Source organism: Lagopus muta, chromosome Z (genome assembly GCF_023343835.1).
Source record: "Lagopus muta isolate bLagMut1 chromosome Z, bLagMut1 primary, whole genome shotgun sequence".
Lineage (NCBI taxonomy): Eukaryota > Metazoa > Chordata > Aves > Galliformes > Phasianidae > Lagopus > Lagopus muta.
In genome coordinates this window covers 8719371-8737918 of record NC_064472.1, presented here as the reverse complement: position 1 = coordinate 8737918, position 18548 = coordinate 8719371, and the positions used below count along the sequence as shown (strand labels likewise).

Here is an 18548-nt window from a genome sequence, read left to right as displayed (position 1 = left end):
CATCCAGGCAGGTCTTGAACATCTCCAGAGAAGGAGACTCCACCACCTCCCTGGGCAGCCTGTTCCAGTGCTCCGTCACCTCACTGTAAAGAAGTTCCTGCGCACATTTGTGTGGAACTTCCTGTGCTGCAGTTTCCGGCCGTTTCCCCTTGTCCTGTCTCCACTCACCACTGAAAAGAGTCCGGCCTCACCACTATGGCCCCCATACCTATTTATAAACCTGGATTAAATCCCCCCTCAGTCTTCTTTTCTCAAGGCTGAACAGACCCAGTTCACTCAGCCTTTCCTCATAGCAGAGATGCTCCAGGCTTTTCACCATCTTCGTGGCCCTCCGCTGGACTCTTTCCAAGAGATCCCTGTCTTTTTTGTACTGGGGAGCCCAGAACTGGACGCAGTACTCCAGATGAGGTCTTACCAGGGCAGAGTAGAGGGGGAGGATCACCTCCTTTGACCTGCTGGCCACGCTCTTTTTAATGCACCCCAGGATGCCATTGGCCTTTTTGGCCACAAGGGCACACTGCTGGCTCATGGCCAACCTGTCGTCCACCAGGACACCCAGGTCCCTCTCTGCAGAGCTCCCCTCCAGCAGGTCATCCCCCAACCTGTACTGGTGCATGCAATTACTCCTCCCCAGATGCAAGACTCTACACTTGCTTTTGTTAAACCTCATCCGGTTTTTTTCTGCCCAGCTCTCCAGCCTGTCCAGGTCTCACTGAATGGCAGCACAGCCTTCAGGCGTGTCAGCCAATCCTCCCAACTTCGTATCATCAGCAAACTTGCTGAGGGTGGCCACTATCCCCTCATCAAGGTCATTGATGAAGATGTTGAACAAGACCGGACCCAGCACAGACCCCTGAGGAACACCGCTGGTTACAGGCCTCCAACCGGAGTCTGCACTACCACCAACGACCCTCTGTGCTCTGCCAGTCAGCCAGTTCTCAACCCACCTCACTGTCCACTCATCTATCCCACACTTCCTCAGCTTTGTTATAAGGATGTCGTGGGGGACAGTATCAAATGCCTTGCTGAAATCAAGGTAGACTACATCTACCGCTCTCCCCCTATCCACCCAGCATGTGACAACATTGTAGAAGGCCACCAGGTTGGTCAAGCACGACCTCCCCCTGGTGAACCCATGCTGACTACTCCTGATAACCTCCTCTTCTTCCAGTTGTCTGGAGATGACATCCAGCACCAGCTGTTCCATCACCTTTCCAAGGACAGAGGTGAGGCTGACTGGCCTATAATTACCTGGATCTTCCTTCTCGCCCTTTTTGAAGACCGGAGTGACGCTGGCTATCCTCTGGTCTTCAGGCACCTCCCATTCTCCTAGACTTCTCAAAGATGATAGAGAGCGGTTCAGCAATCACCTCTGCCAGCTCCCTCAGCACCCGCAGGTCTCATCGGGTCCCATAGATTTGTGAACACTGGTGTTACCTAGCCGCTCTTGGACCACCTCTTCCCTGAGTAAAGGGAAATCTTCCATTCCTCAGACCCTCTCACTGACCTCTGGGGTTTGGGATTCCCAAGGGAGAACTTTTTCACTGAACACAGAAGCAAAGAATGCATTTAGTGTCTGTGCCTTCTCAGCATCCCCCGTGACCAGAACACCCCCCTCACTTAGTAGGGGAGCCACATTCTCCCTAGTCTTCCTTTTACTGTTAACATACTTAAAAAAGCCTTTTTTATTATTCTTTATCACCTTTGCCAGATTCGATTCCAGACAGGCTTTAGCCTTCCTCATCACATCCCTGCAGGCCCTGACAACATTTCTATGTTCTTCCCAAGTGTCAGACACATTTTCCACATTTCCACTTCTTCTTCCCTTTGAGTTTGCGCATGAGCTCCTTGCTCATCCACACAGGTCTCCTGCCACCCTTTCCTGATTTCTTGCTCACAGGGACTACACTGCAGACACTGCAGTTCATGTCCTCCCAGCAGACACTGCCTCTCTTCCTTCTCTTCTCTACCCCTGCCAGTCCCCTGCCCTCATCACCCTCATGCTGCAATTGCTGAGAGGGATGTCAGTCAGCAGGGAAGGTGACAAAATACATTCCCAGCACACTATTCCAACAACAACAAAAAAAAAAGTATTACATTATATGTAAATATACTTAAAAAATAAAATCAGGTGCTGTCCAGAATGTAAAATTTTGGCCCAATGAATAGATGTCTGGAAAACGAAGAAAACTCCAAATGAAAAGATGTGGGCTGTTACGTTTACTGAGCAAAGCAAGCAAAACCCTCGGTGTCTTGCAGCAGCCTGCTTCCAACAGGGCTTTCTGGAACCCTGTGCAGGGTTTTAGGGCAGGAGCAGCCACCTACAGAGAGGTAAGTAAGCAGCAAGAGCCAGTGTACTTATCCAGGAGTACAGATGGCTGTGCTCACCCTTCCCTTTCCCTTTCCAGCTAAACAGCTTCTCCCTGTTGCCAAAAGAGGGGATCTCATTTGGCTTTCTGTGCTGGGAATGATCTTCCTTGACCTTTTAGTCCCACCTTGTGTGATGTTTCCTCTCCAATCTGCTGCATTGCTTCGAAGGGGGCCCAGGGACAGATGGCTTGATTTAGGCTGATAAAGAAGCTGCCTTCAATGGAGAAGTGAGGCGGAAACTGTCTAGTGATATCAGGTGATACCTCTTTCTGGCACAGTCCATGGAAGGTGAGGACAAGACCGGATGGAGATCAATTCCATTACAGAGAGCATGAAGAGAAACAAACTTCTCTTTAAAAATGTTAAATGGTGTCTGTTTGCCTTTATTTCAAACAGCTCCTGCCAAACTGGATTTAACTCAGTATTTAAGACATACTCTAGTCCGTCTGCTGCACTATGTGAAAGATAACTAAATATCTTCAGATGCTCTCAAAGGGATAGTCAGGAATGTGGCTGGCATTTTTGCATGCCACCTGCTGAAAGCTCAGCATGCTAAAACCCCATCCACCCTCATTGCTTTCCATCTGCAGCCTCTGGCAGCACTTCTGCTATTGAGCACCTCACTGAGCCCAGCCCCGCCTGCAGCAATGGGCTGGCATGCTGTCCTGGCCCTATACAGCTAATAAACTGCAGTCCTGCAGTAAGCAAGGGGAACTTAAAGCCAGCTTAGTGCCACTGGTTTCAATTAGGAAGGAGATAAGAGCTGCCACTTCTGGGAACAAAAATCGTTTTTCTTAAGAGATCTTAATTTTGCATTTTTCCAGGAATGGGAGGGGAGGAAGCATCTCTGTCTTCTGGAGACAGAATAATTTATAAGCTTGTTCATAAAAATCAGCAGTGTCTCTTTAAGTCAGCTATGCCTTTATCTGTTTCCCCAGTTAGTCACATAAGGAGTATCCTTCTAATACAAGAGTGACAGGCGAGAGCTGAGCCAAACAGGCTTGATCAGAAGAGAATCTGTATTTCCCAGCTGCTACTCAGTAACAGAGACAAAGCGTGGGGGTGAGGTGGGCTGTTAATTTAGACACCAAAATGTTTTGTCCCTTGAAATTTCTTGTGTGTGACTGGAGAGCCATGCTGAGGGAGAGCTGCCAGAGATCTGCCGTGGCTTTCACATCCCAGCCCCTCAGACGTGTTTGCTGTGCTGCTGCTTCTGCTCCTTGTTTGTAGGGTTATTTCTGTCACAGGCTTGGCTAAACAGAAACTCTCTCCTTATAAATATGGAAATCTGATGATTGAGCTCTCCATTTATTAGGACAAGTTCAAAGCACTGTGCTGAAGAGAAAAAGGCTGCTAAGCACTCTGCTTGGCAGCTCTGTTTTCTATGCTAGTGGAAAGAAAACAGCAAGTTTTTCATGCTAGGATCTACCCTTTTAGGCAAGGCAAGTGACCTCTTGGGCAGTTCTCAGGACAGTGTGGTGAAGGCTTTGAAAAACAAGAGTAGTCCTTCTATGTGCTGCCCTTCAAAACTCACTGCTGTTGCCCACCAGACTCCGAGCTGAGACTTCTGTCTGGGCAGTGGGGCAAGGAATAGAACTGGGGGAGGAAACTGCAGGCCAGTCTCACCTCTGTTCCTGGCAAGACGGTGGAGCAGATCCCCCTGAAGTCTCTACTAAGGGATATGGAAAATAAAGATGAAGTGATTGGTAGTACCAACATCTTTGTAGGCAACATAGACAGCGGGATTGAAACCCTCAGCAAGTTTGCAGATGACACCAAGCTGAGAGGTACAGCTGGCACGCTGAAAGGAAAGGATGCCATTCAGAGGGACCTGGACAGGCTGGAGAGGTGGATCCATACCAACCTCATGAAGTTCTACAAGGCCAAGTGTAACATCCTGCACCTGGGTCATGGCAATCCCAAGCACAAATACAGGCTGGGCAGGGAATGGCTTGAAAGCATCCCCGAAGTGATGGATTTGGGACCGTCAGTTGATAGAAGACTCAGCATGAGCCAGCAGTGTGCGCCTGCAGCCCTGAAAGCCAACTGTATCCTAGGTTGCATCAAGAGAGGCGTGACCAGCAGGTTGAGGGAGGTGATTCTGCCCCTGTACTCTGCTCTCATGAGACCCCACCTGGAGTACTGCATCCAGTTCTGGGATCCCCAGCACAAGAAGGATGTGGAGCTGTTGGGGTGGGTCCAGAGGAGGGCCACAACGATGATCAGAGGGCTGTAGCGCCTCCCCTACGCGGGCAGACTGAGAGAGCTGGGGCTCTTAAGCCTGGAGCAGAGAAGGCTCTGGGGGTACCTTATAGCAGCTTTCTAGTACATGAAAAGGGCCTACAGGAAAGCTGGGGAGGGATTTTTTATAAGGGCATGTAGCAATAGAATGTGGGGGAATGGCTTTAAACAGAAAGAAAGTAAATTTAGACAAGATAGTAGAAAAAAATTCTTTACTATGAGAGCTATGAGACACCAGAACACGTTGCCCAGAGAGGCTGTGGATGCCCCTTCCCTGGCAGGATGGGGTTTTAAGCAACCTGGTCTAGTGGGAGGTGTCCACTACAGCTGGGGGGTTGAAACTATGTGATCTTAAAGGTGCCCCTTCCAATCTAAATCATTCTGATTTTAGGTACAAGCTGTGGGTAAGGGCTGGCAGAGTCCCCTGCCCTGGACAGGGTTGCGGTCACCATTGAGATCTTCTCAGGTCTGCAGTCAGAAGTGTGTTGGAGGGTGAGCTTTGGACAGTTGTTCACTGTCTGGGTCACACTGATTCCAGCCTGGGTTTTTAGATTTCTTAAATGGCTGAATAGTGGAGGTGTGCAAATTTAGCTTCTGAGACAGCAGGCATGAGGTGTCTTGGGTTGGAGTAGATCTGGCAAACAGAAAGTAGGTGTGCAGTGAAGACATCCTGCAAGGAGTATGCACAGCCCTCCAGGAGAGGAGATTTACTAGGGGCAAGAGTATGGCAGGACAAAGAATGATTGCTGGGGAAGTGAGCAGGAGAAGCAATCAAGCAGCTCAGAAAAAAAAAAAAAAAGTAAGGAAATGAATTACAAGTGCCAGTGGTATTCCAGAGCAAAAAGCAAGACCTCATTCATCTTGTATGTATAGGAATTGAACATGTGAAAATCAGCTGCCTTTCTATGAAAAAATGTCCTGACTGCTAACTGGAGAACAGATGGCCCCAGAGGTATGTTAGTAGTAACTGTGACACTGAACAGCGGATTGGAGCCCTTGGTCTGTGAAAGGTACGGATGTTGAGCTGACCCAGCCTTTTCCTGCTATTGTTCTTACAGCCAGAGGCTCTAGAAGCCCAGTGACGCAGGATTTGCCATGCTGAATCCAGTTCGTGGCCTATGGAGGTGATTTTTCAATCTCCAGGATGTTGGAGGGATCTTACATCATTTGAGCGGGGCTCCATTACTGTCATTTGTATTGTGCTGGGACATTTTCGTCAGAATTTATTATCACTGCAGTACCTGCCAGAACCAGCCAACATTTTTAGAGTCTCCTACAGGCAAGCTTTGGTTTCATCCTTCACATACAGCTGGAACAGCCTAGCTGTCTGTAGACAGGCCATGGGCAAGAGAGGATCTGTAAGCTGTTCTGTACATACCTGTGACCATTTTAGCAGTGATGGCATCACTTGTTTTGCACGTTCTCAGCCAAAGGTGTCCTTGGAAAGGAAGCACAGATCATCTGTTGTGAAAAGCTCTTTTGTTTTTTTTAAACACAGTTTTGCTGTTGAGGATGCTTCATTAAAGCCTTGAAGAGATGGGGCATATGGTTGAAAGAAGCTCTCACCACCAAGCATGAACTCAGTCACTGCAAGTTCCTGCAGTGGTACTTTAGGAGCAGCACTGGAGCTGACTAATGCAGTTTTCAATAGGATGTGCCTGTAGGAGCCCAGGCTCCTGTTGCCCCCAGACTTCAAACGCACTGTGGCCCTGGCTCTGACACGCATCTCCATTTTTAATCATTTTGAGGATATCCTCCCTCATGAGTCGGGTTTTAAAAAGCAATTGTAAAGGTATTTGTGCGGGATTGAGTTCCTGGCCACATGCCAGTTGCTAAACTCACTCTTGCAACAGGTACCAAAGTATTTGTGGTGCTTTACTGCCTTAATCATGTGCCTCATTGGTTCTCAGAGCTGTGGATGAATAGTCAAAGGTACAAAATGAAAGTTATAATGCTGTTATATATGTAACCTTTATATGGACAAAATGTTTCAGTACTGAAGCATCCTGACAACATACCTAAGTTAATAGCTGGCTTTAAATAGTTATTGTACACCATCCACTTGTCAAATGCTGCAGGCGGTGAGGAGTGCAATGTGGCATTTCTCTGATTTGCAATGTTAATGATCCAATTTAAGTCATGTAAAGTTAGCACAAGATATCAAAGCTATAAATGCATGTGATAATAGGGATGGCTGGTGCTTGTGTGTGAGAAGAGCCTGGAGGGAAATACGGTGTTAAATATACTCTGTCATGATGGAAAAGACTGGAGGCTGCTTGTGCTGCTGGTTTCTCTGAGGGAAATCTAACAGAGATCATGTAATTACTCCCATTTTTCTTCCTTGTCCCTCGGTTGCTTTCCCAAAGCATTGGTCTACTTAAGGAATTGGTGCTGCTTCTGTTACTGAGACTCCCAGGATTAGTCATACATCATCATCTAAAAAATGGGATGTTTTTCCCTGTGCTGCAAATGTCATTTCTGATTAGGAAAACAGACATTTGAAACTTCTTGTTCACTTTCCACCACTTAAACGTTCTGCTTGTTGCATTTTGTTCAGATTCAACGTGGAAGTCAGGCAGTGCTTTTGTGGACAGGGTTTTCAGGGAGCTTTTCATCACCATGCTGAGGGAAGGCAAACTGGCACTTCTGGACCCATTTTAAACAAAGCAAAGACCTTAGCTCCTTGTTACCTTCTGGTGAATTGAGCTTCACCTATTGCAGGTGCAGAAGAGAATGTAAATTCAATGTAGTTCTGGTTCAGTTTAATTAATAAGACCTGAGGTTTTAATCACACAGCAACATTAACACTGCAGGCTTTTCAAGTTGCTGAAAAAAACTGCATCAAATACTGACTTGTATTGTATATAATTATAAACTAATTGTGTTTGAAACCCGGATCCTGTAGAGGATATTGCAGGCCTATTTGTTACTCTTAACTAAGATTTATTCAGCAATCGCTCAGAAAACAGCAGTGCTGTGACTGGTGCATTGGCAGAGCTAGCATGATGTCAATAAACAGATGTTGTTTATTGCTTTCTTGAAAGTGAGTCAGTAACTATCCGAGCTTATTTCAGTGCATCAGTTGCTGTGTCACCAAAATGCCACTTGTTTTCACTAGGTGCAGAGTGGCTATTGGTAAGACGAGTGGTTACTGCCTCAGGTTTAGCAGATGCCCACACAGATGACAGGTGGTGACCATGATGTCTTAGGAGCCTTCTGCTCTGGTCACTGTGTGAGCACGGAGTGAATTCCTTCAACATGTCAGGCTTAAAAAAATCATGTTTTCCTCTGGCTCACCCAGAGAGAAATGGCCCTTGGAAGTAATTAAGGAAGTCTTGATAACTTTTCCTTTCCAGGAAACTGGTTTTCTGCCTAAATGCATCTGAGTAAGAAGCAGGCTCCTTTCCTCTTTAGAAGGATGTGGGAATGAGCAGCTAGAAGCAGTGCCAAGCATCCTAAGGGCAGCTGGAAAGAGGTCAAAGCCTGAGGACGTACAGCTCCTGTCATCCCCTCTGGGACGTGAGCCAGAAAAGCTGAACAGCAACAGCCAGAGTGCATTGAAGCACTGCATTCCCCAGCCTGGATGGATGACTGCTGGGGGTCTCCAGGCTTAGCTCTGTGTCCTGGCACCAGCATCACACTTCACTGTTTGAAGGAGTTTACACACTTTCTAAGCCAAGCACAGAGCACCACCATTTTTTTTTCTCGTGCATGGGACAAATGCAGGGTGTGCATTTGCACAGCTTGTTCCTTGGCCCAGTAGCACACCCTGATGCCCTGAGCAATAAAGCTGGAGTGTGGATATTTTGGCTTTGTTCAGCCTCATTGCACTACTGACTGCTGCCCCAGGGGAATCTGTTGCTTTGTCACCCGAATGCTGACTACTGTAAGCCAGATAAACCACAAAGCCTCAGAGCCATTAGCACAACTTAATTTTTTAAATAAGTTGATCTTCCTCCTATATTCCCTCCTGCATAAATACAAGGTCTGCCATTGCTTATCCTGTCATTTACAGACATAAGAGTTGTAAAACTGGAACAGGCTGTCCAGGGAGGTTGTGGATTCTCCTTCTCTGGAGATATCTTGACACCTACCTATGCAGCCTGCTGTAGGGGGCCTGCTTTGCAGGGGGGCTGGTCACAATGATCTCTACATCTTGTAGATCTAGAAGTCCCTTCCAACCCGTACAACTCTTGTGATTCTGTGATAGTAACCCACAAGGTCAGAAAAGACCTTCAAGATCATCCAACCATCTACCCATCACCAATAGATCTCACAAAATCCAAATGTTCCTGGAACACCTCCAGGGTCAGTGACTCCACCAGCTCCCTGGGCAGCCCGTTCCAGTGCCTGACCACTCTTTCAGGAAAGTAGTATTTCCTGATGTCCAGCCCAAATCTCCCCTGGTGCAGCTTGAAGCCATTCCCTCCAGTCCTATCACCAGTTTCACGAGAGAAGAGCCCGACCCCCAGCTCGCTGCAACTCCCTTCAGGTAGTTATGGAGAGCAGTGAGGTCTCCCCTGAGCCTCCTCTTCTCCACACGGAACATTCCCAGCTCCTTCAGCTGCCCCTCATAAGCCCTGTGCTCCAGACCCCTCACCAGCTCTTGTTGCCCTTCTCTGAACCCGCTCCAGGGCCTCCATGTCTTTCTTGCAGTGAGGGGCCCAAAACTGGACACCGCACTCGAGGTGCGGCCTCACCAGAATACAGACAGACCATCACTTCCCTGCTCCTGCTGGCAACACCGTTCCTGATGCAAGCCAAGATGCCATTGGCTTTCTTGGCCACCCGGGCACACTGCATGCTCCTGTTCAGCCGAGCGTCAATGAATGCCCCCAGGTCCATTTCCTCCACGCAGTCTTCCAGCCATTCCACCCCAAGCCAGTAGCGTTGCCTGCGGTTGTTGCGGCCAAAGTGCAGGACCCGGCATCTGGCCTGTTGAAATTCATCCCGTTGGCTTCAGCCCAGCTATCCAGCCTGTCCAGTTCCCTCTGTAGGGCCTCGCTACCCCCAGGCCGATTGACACTTCCAGCCAACTTGGTGTCATCTGCAAACTTACTGAGGATGCACTCAATGCCCTCATCCAGGTCACCAATAAAGACATGGAAGAGCACAGGCCCCAGCACCAACCTGAGGCACACCACTTGTAACAGATCGCCAGCTGGATTCAGCTCCATTCACTCTCTGGGCCCGGCCTTCCAGACAGTTCCCTACCCAGCCTAGTGCCTGTCCAAGCCACGGGCTGCCAGCTTCTGCAGGAGAATAGGCAGTGTCAAAGGCCTTGCAGAAGTCTAGGTGGAATACATCAGCAGCCTTTCCCTCATCCACCAGACGGGTCACTTGATCATAGAAGGAGATCAAGTTGGTCAAACAGGACCTGCCCTTCGTGAGCCCAGGCTGGCTAGGTCTGATCCCCCGGTTGTCCGCACATGCCGTGTGATCACCCTCAAGACAATCTGCTCCATAACCTTCCCTGGCACACAGGTCATGGTAACAGGCCTGTAGTTCCCCAGATCCTCCTTACAACCCTTCTTGTAGATGGGATCACACTGGCAAGCCTCCAGTCTTCTGGGACCTCAAACCTTAAAGACAGACGTAAAGAAGGCATCCAGAACCTCTGCCTTTTCCTTGTCATCACTGGTCACATTCCCAGCCTCCTCCAGTAAAAATGAAGATTTTCCTTAGTACTCCTCTTACCACTGATGTATTTGTGAAAGGCTTTCTTGTTCCTTTTTACCCCAGCGGCCAGGTTGAGTTCAGTCTGGGCTTTTACCTTTCTGACTTTCTCTCTACACATCTTAACAACTTCTCTGTACTTTTCTGAGTCACCTGTCCTTCTTCCACAGGCGGTAGATTCTCTTTTTCTCCCAAAGCCTCAAGAATAGCTCCCTGTTCATCCACGCTGGTCTTCTTCCCCGCCGGCTCATTTTGCGGCTCAGGGGACAGCCAGCTCCTGTGCCTTTAAGACTTCCTTCTTGAAGAGTGACCAGCCATCTCGGACCCTTCACTCTCTGGGAGTGAAACCTAGGGCATTTCCCCAACAGCCTTCTGAATAATTCAAAGTCCGCCCAGAACTCCAAGTTAGCAGTTTTCCTGTTTCCCCCTCCTGGCTCCACCAAGAATCGAGAACTCTACCATTTCATGGTCACTCTATCCAAAACAGCCCCCGACCTCCACATTTCCCACCAGACTTTAAAAAAACTGGGAGTTCTGTAAGGTTAATTCTGCCTGGTGTCTGCAGGGAACTTAGGCCATCTACCGCCCACATGTTGCCCCACTGCAGCAGCTCAGAGTCCCCTTCCAGCCCTCTTCCTTAAGGGTCAGTGCAACAGAGACTCTGAGTCTTGGGGAAGGACAAGTGTGGGGGATAAGAAAGAAGAGGTCATAAGAGTGTGATGGAGATGGGACTCTTCCCAGTTGACAGTGAAATCATGTGATTCTCAGTGGTGCAAACAAGCTGGATGTTTCAGGGGAGCTGCAGAGCCCCTGTGCACCACAAATGGACACAGGTTATGTCTGACTACAGACACAGCATGGTGGTGCCTGCCCAGCTGTGATGATGGTGGAGCCATCCTCCTCCACTTCTTCCTCCAGAAGGGGATCTATCTCTGTAGGCTCCATATCACTATCAGAGATATCAGAATCCATCAGGTCCAGGTCACTGCTGCTCCCAAGAAGCCAGAACATATTAGTGGTAGGAGGATGTGACCTCCTCTGTTTGAGAAAGTTCCTGCATCCCAAAGGTAGGTGAGGAGATCTCTAGTAACACTCCTCTATCCTCACAGCATTCTGCTTATAAAGGCAGACACACATCAGTGATAGGAACCCCAGAGGTAGGGTTCCCGTTTTCAAGGGCTCAGAAGGTTAAGCAGATACTGCAGAAAGCCAGAGCTACTGCCCTCTCGATTCTAAGAGTGTCTCATACTGACCAAAACATGGCTGTGCTGGGTCTGAGAGGCCTACAGCCTGAGAGGTGCCCTAGTTTTGAAGGATAAGGAAAGGTGCATACAACCAAAACCTGCTCAGTGAGCTTGGCTGTCCAGTTGGAACTTGAGAGTCCCTAGTATGTCTCTGATGCATGCAGCTATGTCTTATGTCAGACACAGTGCTATGGCTCCTGTCCAGCCCTGATGATGGTGGATCCACTTAGATGACTCCTTCATCCAGAAGCGGATCCATCTCCATGGGCTCCATGTCACCATCAGACATCAGTGTTCATCAGTTCCAGGTTCCTGCTACTCCTGAGAAGCCAGAGCTTATTAGTGGGAGGAGGATCCCACACCTCTTACTGAGGCAACTCCTCAGTGCCTCCCACACGTTTGCAGGCAGACCACTCTCTAATAAAACTCATCTTTGCTCAGAGTTCTCTACTTCTAGAAGCCCAAATTGCTCAGCTACTGGGGTTCTAGCTGCAGGATCCCCTTATTTCTAGGGAGCCTAGGATATGCCTGTTGGCCTCCTCCTCTTGTGATAAGAAGAGAAGGCAGAGAGGCATCCAAGACAGTAGGCAGCTACGGTCATGCCATTTTAGCAATGTCCCATGCTGACCAAAACATGGCAGTGCTGAGGCTGAGAGCCCTATGGCCTAGGTTTGAAGAAGGAAAGGTCCACACAGTTCAGTGGGACAAAGAGAAAAAACCTGGCTTTACCAGTGATAAGCTGTATGGGACCTCCTTTACAGAGCACAGCTGCAGGCAATTCCAAAACGTTCAAAGTCATACAAGGCAACGCAGGAGGCTGGCTTGACCGGCTGGCCATCTTCTTGTGCCGCTTGGGTGAAAAGTGTGCAGGCACTGGAAGTGACGCTGGGCGCTGCAGGGCGACTGCAGCAATGCTGTCCGTCACTGCAGGATGGAAATTTGTGTGACAAAAGCTCACCCAGAGGTGAAGAAGAGCAACAAAAAGGCCTATTTAAAACATTTTAACTGCAGCAGGAGGAGCAGTGCTAGGCCCAGCGGGTTTGGAATTTGCAGCAGAAGGGCTCCGAAGCGCCTGGAGCTGAGTGGGGCGGCTCAGCCGGCGCCCGCAGCCGCAGCACGTGGCGACAACGGCGGAGCTCGGCGGGCAGCGCCGCCGCCACAAATACCGCGAGAACAGCAAATCCCGCCGCGTGTCTCTGGCTGCCCGGCGCTCCTGCCCCGCCCCGCCTTCCCGCCCTCTTGCCTCACTGCTCCCCGCTCCGCTTCGAGGCTGCGGCCCGCTCGGCCCCAGCAGGCAGGGCGAAGGCGCTACAGACCGCGCGGGGACACAGGAATCCTAGTGCAGGCTCTAAAGTATATTAAAAAAAAGCCGGCCTTGTGTGGAGGCCCTGGCTTCTTTGCCGTTTGATGCCTTTTTTTCGCTGAGGGTTTCTTGTCCGAACAGCACAGCCTTACAGTGTGCTTGCTAGTCCAGAACACTATAGCCATAGCATTCACAGCTATGATAGTTTTAGCAGGGGGAATTAATCACATAACTGAACGATTGTATTTCTAAAATACGCGACTGACACATATGGTATTTCTGCTTTTTCGAACCAGCAGTTTCAAGGACAGGTTACAGAACACAAACGGGTTGTGCTCTATTTCGGAGCAGTTCCCTGTTTCTGATGCCTAACGCAGGAACAACCTTCCACTCTACTGTAGGGTGGCACAGCACTGTGCTGCCTGCCCAGAGCTGATTCAGTGAATCCATCCTCCATCAGTTCTTCCCTTAGAGTAAGATCCACCTCCACGGCTCCACATTGCCATCAAGAACATCAGCATTCATCAGCTGTGACAGAGAAGGGCCGGGTCTTTGGGAAAGGCTGTGCCCCAGGGCAGTGGGCATGGAGCAGGCTGCCCAGGGCAGCGGGCACGGCACTGAGCTGCTGAGTTTGAGAAGTTGGACTGTGCTCTTAGAAACATGGTTTGAATTTTGTGAGGTTTTCTGCATGCAGCAAGGAGTTGGACTCCTTCTGGGTCCTATCTAAGTTGGTATTCTGTGATTCTATGACCAGCGTTGAAGTTGTGTGATTTGGTATTTCATATGAACTTCATGATGTATCGCTGAGTGCAGCGCTAGCTTGTCTGCAAGTAGATGTGATGAAGTAGATTTTGTGTTTTTGGGGCTTTTGTTTTGGGAGGATTCTGTTGACAGTGAAGTGTGCTATGCTGACAGATAGTGAAATTAAATCTTCCAGGTCAGCCAAAAATAGGTGCAACATGATAAGCGTAGTCTTCTTTGGTCTTCTAATACAGACTGGAGGTAAAATTCAGCTGCTCATTCAACCTTAGTTCCTTCGGAGCTGGACAGCACACAGCTGGCTATGACTTTTTTAGTTTTGATTATGAGGTTGGCCAGCTCACTTTGAACTCAGCTGAAAATGTAAATGTGTAAATGAAAGTGACTTGGGATTATTGCCAAGCTAGGCAGAATTTGAAGTGGTGACTCACCTTCCATATTGTATTACTAGTATTGTCCAGCACATGAAACCCAGTGTTTCCCCGGGTATTTCAAACATCCTAAACATACTTCCAGCACTCTGTGATTGTCCACTACGTTTCATCCATAACAACATCATCATATACTGTGCTCTGTCTGAACACAGGTGGGAATGGACTTGTATAACCATCAGTTAGAAGTCCAGAAGTGACTGTGTAATCTTTAGCTAAACCATTGTTTTGTTTCATTTTCTGTCTCAACAGGATCCAACCGCTGCATCTATTTCGGACAGAGACTGTGATACAAGAGAGGGAGAGACTGTAGCCATGAACTATAAGCCGTCCCCACTCCAAGTGAAATTAGGTGAGTCTTTGCTGTTGGAGGGTGAAAAGACTTAATCCAAAGTCTGAAATATAGTGGTGTACTAGTGAGATCATTTACAGATCTCCACTCATAGACATGAGTGAGAATCATCAGCTGAACATGCCAGATCAGCCCACAGAACAGTTTATCAGTATGATTCTACTGCTCAGGGAACTGATCTATAAACATTCAAGGACTTCCTGTCTTGGGATGTGGTAGAAACCTTCTTTGAAAAGGTGTATTTTTTCAAACCTACAGAATTTTATCAAATTGGCCAGGAAAAAAAAAAAGAATGAATATAGAGAGGCTATAAAAAGAAAACATGACTACAAACAAAAGGGAAAGGATCAGAGACTTGGACATCACCTGTCTTATCAGGACAAGACAGAGCTGTGTTACTGTGAAATGGAGGAATTACAGATTTGTAATAGTTCACTGCTATTTCTGTGTAGTATTTCTGAAGTTCTGGAAACAGAACCACGTATTAGCACAATACACTGCTTCCTCACCAGGCTAATTCTTGCAAGAGGACAGCAGTCTACATAAGGCCCTCTTGTTTCCAAAGCCTTAAGCAGTGTTATGCCATACAGATTCAAGATCCTAATGAAGGACAGGTCAGAGGATTGATATGCTTTTTGCTCAGGTTTAAAACAAAAACGGTAATCTAAGCCTAGAAAATTTCCTCATAGGTGCATATTTTTATATGGTTATGAAGAGATTTTGTCAAGTAAATAGTTGTTACCCAAGGACCTACTGCTGCAAGCAATGGTGTTGGCCTCATTGGGTGGCCTTAAAGAAACAGCAGGAAAAGCCTTGTTTGCATTTGCAGAGTCTCAGAGCTCCAGTGAAGTATATGGGAAATTGAGTGATCAGACACAGTGGTCATGGCAGTGCATAAAGGGGTTTCACAAGTAAGTATACATACAGCAAAGGAAAATAAGGTAACTGAATAATGACTTTGCTGATTGAGTGACTACAGAGGAGAAGACAGAAAATTGGATGTACAAACACAGCAAGGTAATGTGGCAAAGTGGAAGATCTCGAAGTATCCATAGAGGACATGAAAAAGTGTATTGGCACAGCATATCTGCCCTGCAGTAGCCATCAGGAATACTCCAAAATGGCAGCTGCTTTTTAGGAAAAGGCAGAAAACAGCAGTATGTGTTGATGGAAGTGCAGATCTCAGTTTGGTAAAAGATGATCACTGGCAGCATGCCATATGCCTCCAGGATCCTTTTTCATTGCTAGAAGGATTCTGTATTGTTGAGGTAATTCTGTATTGAGAGATAATTATTACTGCAATATTTGTTTTGGATCATTTAACATCAGGTGTCGGGTTGGAGAGCAGTTAATGCTACTATTCGTAGGTCTGAGATATTCCTGCATTTATAGGCAATAAAAGTATACTCAAGAGGTCTGCTGATGTCACAGAAAATTGTGCTGTTTTAGTCTTGGTAACGTATGAGGACGTTATAGAAGATGTGATTGTCAGAAATAGATTGGATTCAGAGATAACGATGCAAATAAAATGTAAAGGTAATTCAAAAAAGGTCTGTAACTAACTTAGCGTTATGGACTAAGTGCTTGAGCAAAGTCAGTGAATTGAGAACTGTAGGAATTCATTATTCACCAGGTACTGTGGAAGGAGAAGGCATCAGAAAAAAAAGAGATTGTTAATGAACTTCTTCAACAATCACTTCATTTCTAAGTAATTAATGGCAAGGGCACATAAACCAGGAGTTGGCTCAGAAACCTGTGAGACATCGGTACGACAAAGTCTCAGAAACATCATAGAGAAAAAGCATGAAAACTGCAGTAGTAGAAATGCAGAAAACATGCCAGGAGAAATGCAATCTGCTGTACATTGGAAGTGAATAAGAAAGTACGGCATCACTGCAAGACAAGGAGTTATTAAAATGGACTAATACATGGCGTGGTCACACTTCTGCAGCATTTACCAGCTTTTTTCAAAGCACCGATGCAGCAGAACGATTAATTCTTCTGCTAGAATATTTTGCTTTACCACGTAAAGAAAATTGTATTCTGTTTGGCCACTGATGAGTGCTATTAGCAAAGTGGTAAGGGTAGGTATTAGAAGAGTATGAATCCATTTTTTCCAGTAAATAAAGGTGTAGCAATATGTACATGTATGAGATATATGGAGTCCTGTAAAGCAGTCTCAGTTCCAGCAAGAAGAATTCAGGATGGGCTAAGTGTAGATAAGAACTATGTAAGACGAGGGATCTGGAAAGGCTGCCATATCAGAGAAAGCTAAAAGAATTTGGCATATTGAGCCTAGTAAGACCAGGACAGAAAGAAAGAACTCCTTGTCCTTTATAAATCTTCCAGGGAGTAAATATCAGAAACAGAAAAAAATAAGTAGTTGATGCGGGTGCTATCAGCCCTGGGAAAGTTAGTGTTAAGTCGTGAAGGCTGTGCTGCATCTGAAAATTAAAGCATGATTAACCATGAAAGTAAGAACAGCTTCACTTGGTTTCTTCTGGGAATAACAGAAAGAGAAAACTCCAGGACTTGTATTATGTGAGAGCTTTGCAGCGTTGCAGAAGATTGCTGCCTCCACGACCTGCTGGTGCTCCGGCCAGTGAACGTTCAGCACTGACCACTCTGTGGGTGAAATCTACCTGCTTAGCAGGAACTATCTGGCAGAGCTGATGAGCGTGTTCCTGCCTGGGCTCCTAGACAAGTCTGCTCAGAAACCTCTCTCTGCCTGTGGATACAGTGTGCCTCTTTAATTAGGTGAAAACATATTTAATGGTGTTTGGATTGGCTTTCTGTCCTTAGCCGTACTCTGATGAGTGCAAGGTTACCTGGGGCAAAACGAGACTGATAGTATTGTCTGCATCCAGTGTAATATGGTTTAATCCACATCAGCTCCCACTGCTGTCATTCTTAAGAGATGCCCGACCTTTGCAGTTTTCAAGTATTTTAATGGCTCACATCTCCCAGCTTTGGATTTTTTTCTTCGAACTCAATCTTTAGTCTTTTCTACATTAAGGATTTTGATTGTTTTTTAATCCTCTAAGCCTAGGCAAAGTTAAGGTAGTAAATATTTAGTAGCTTACCTGGCAGAGCTATTGTTGGGGATGGTAGTGACTAGGGTTTTAATCCTATTGCAAGTTTTCCATATGGATTTAACACTTTTCAGTGTTAAATCAGAATCAATTGTTCAAATGTCAAATGCTCTGATGGCAGGTTAATAAATGTCATTTTATACTCTGTGAAGATTTATATATAAATCTGTCATATGTGCTTATTGGAAGCATGGTTCAAATGTGCTCAATTAAATACCAACCCAGCATGAATGCAGGTTTTGCTTCCAGAGCCCACAGTGATTAAAGTGTGACAGAAAAAGCATGCTTTGCTGCAATTCCTGCTGCTGTGGTTGTTTTTCTGCTGTATTAGTAAAGAGATTTCATTGCCACACATTTGTTTGGGGGCCAGTTAGACATAGGAAAATTTTGACAGGTGGCTTTTGTTTTTATTGATTTCTTAAAGATTATACCTGGTTTGTAAATGGAGCAGGAAGACATTTAGATTGTTTCTTGTACCATATCTGAAAAGAGAACTTCACATCAAGGGAAAATAATATCCGGTGCGTGTAATTCATCATGTATTACATCCGTATTAATTATGTATTTCTTACTTTCCTAGCACTCCTGCTTTGTCTTTCTTTTGAGTCTTCAGGACTTGGCCTGCTTCTTGCTTGCAAATTACTTGATGTGGAGGCTCCCGACAGCACTGTGGGGGGCTGGGTGCCCATTAGTGCTTAGGAGATGTCTCCAGCACATCCTTATTAGGAGGCATGTCCAGATGGAGCGCATACCACAAGCCTTTTGAAGGCAGAAGAGTGTTGTGATAAGGAGAGAGGGAGGAATAGAATAATCCCCAAGTGTAAATCTCGGGGGCTCCATACCCACTGGAAAGTAGCAGATCCCCGTGGGATATCAAGAGATGACATGCTATTTTAATGAAGCTTACACCATCTGTTTTTCTATTTTGCATTTTTAATTTCACTTTTTTGCCTGAAAATCCCCATCCAGACAGTCTGTCTGACTTACCTAGCAGTCAGTGTTTCACTCTGCATTAGAACAAAATAAGCAGTGTGGTAATTGGTTGCAGCACAGGCTACGGCACTGATGAGGGACTGCAGC

The 18548-nt window shown here is 46.8% G+C and overlaps 1 protein-coding gene across 3 annotated transcripts in view; it reads left to right on the top strand.

Moving 5' to 3' along the window:
* The window catches only part of FAM219A (family with sequence similarity 219 member A), a 95762-nt gene that overhangs the window by 39933 nt on the left and 37281 nt on the right, over nt 1-18548 (top strand). For all 3 annotated transcript variants that reach the window (XM_048930802.1, XM_048930803.1, XM_048930801.1), the window contains exon 2: nt 14277-14376. In XM_048930802.1, the coding sequence (XP_048786759.1) occupies nt 14277-14376 (100 nt within the window). The remainder of the gene's footprint in view (nt 1-14276; nt 14377-18548) is intronic.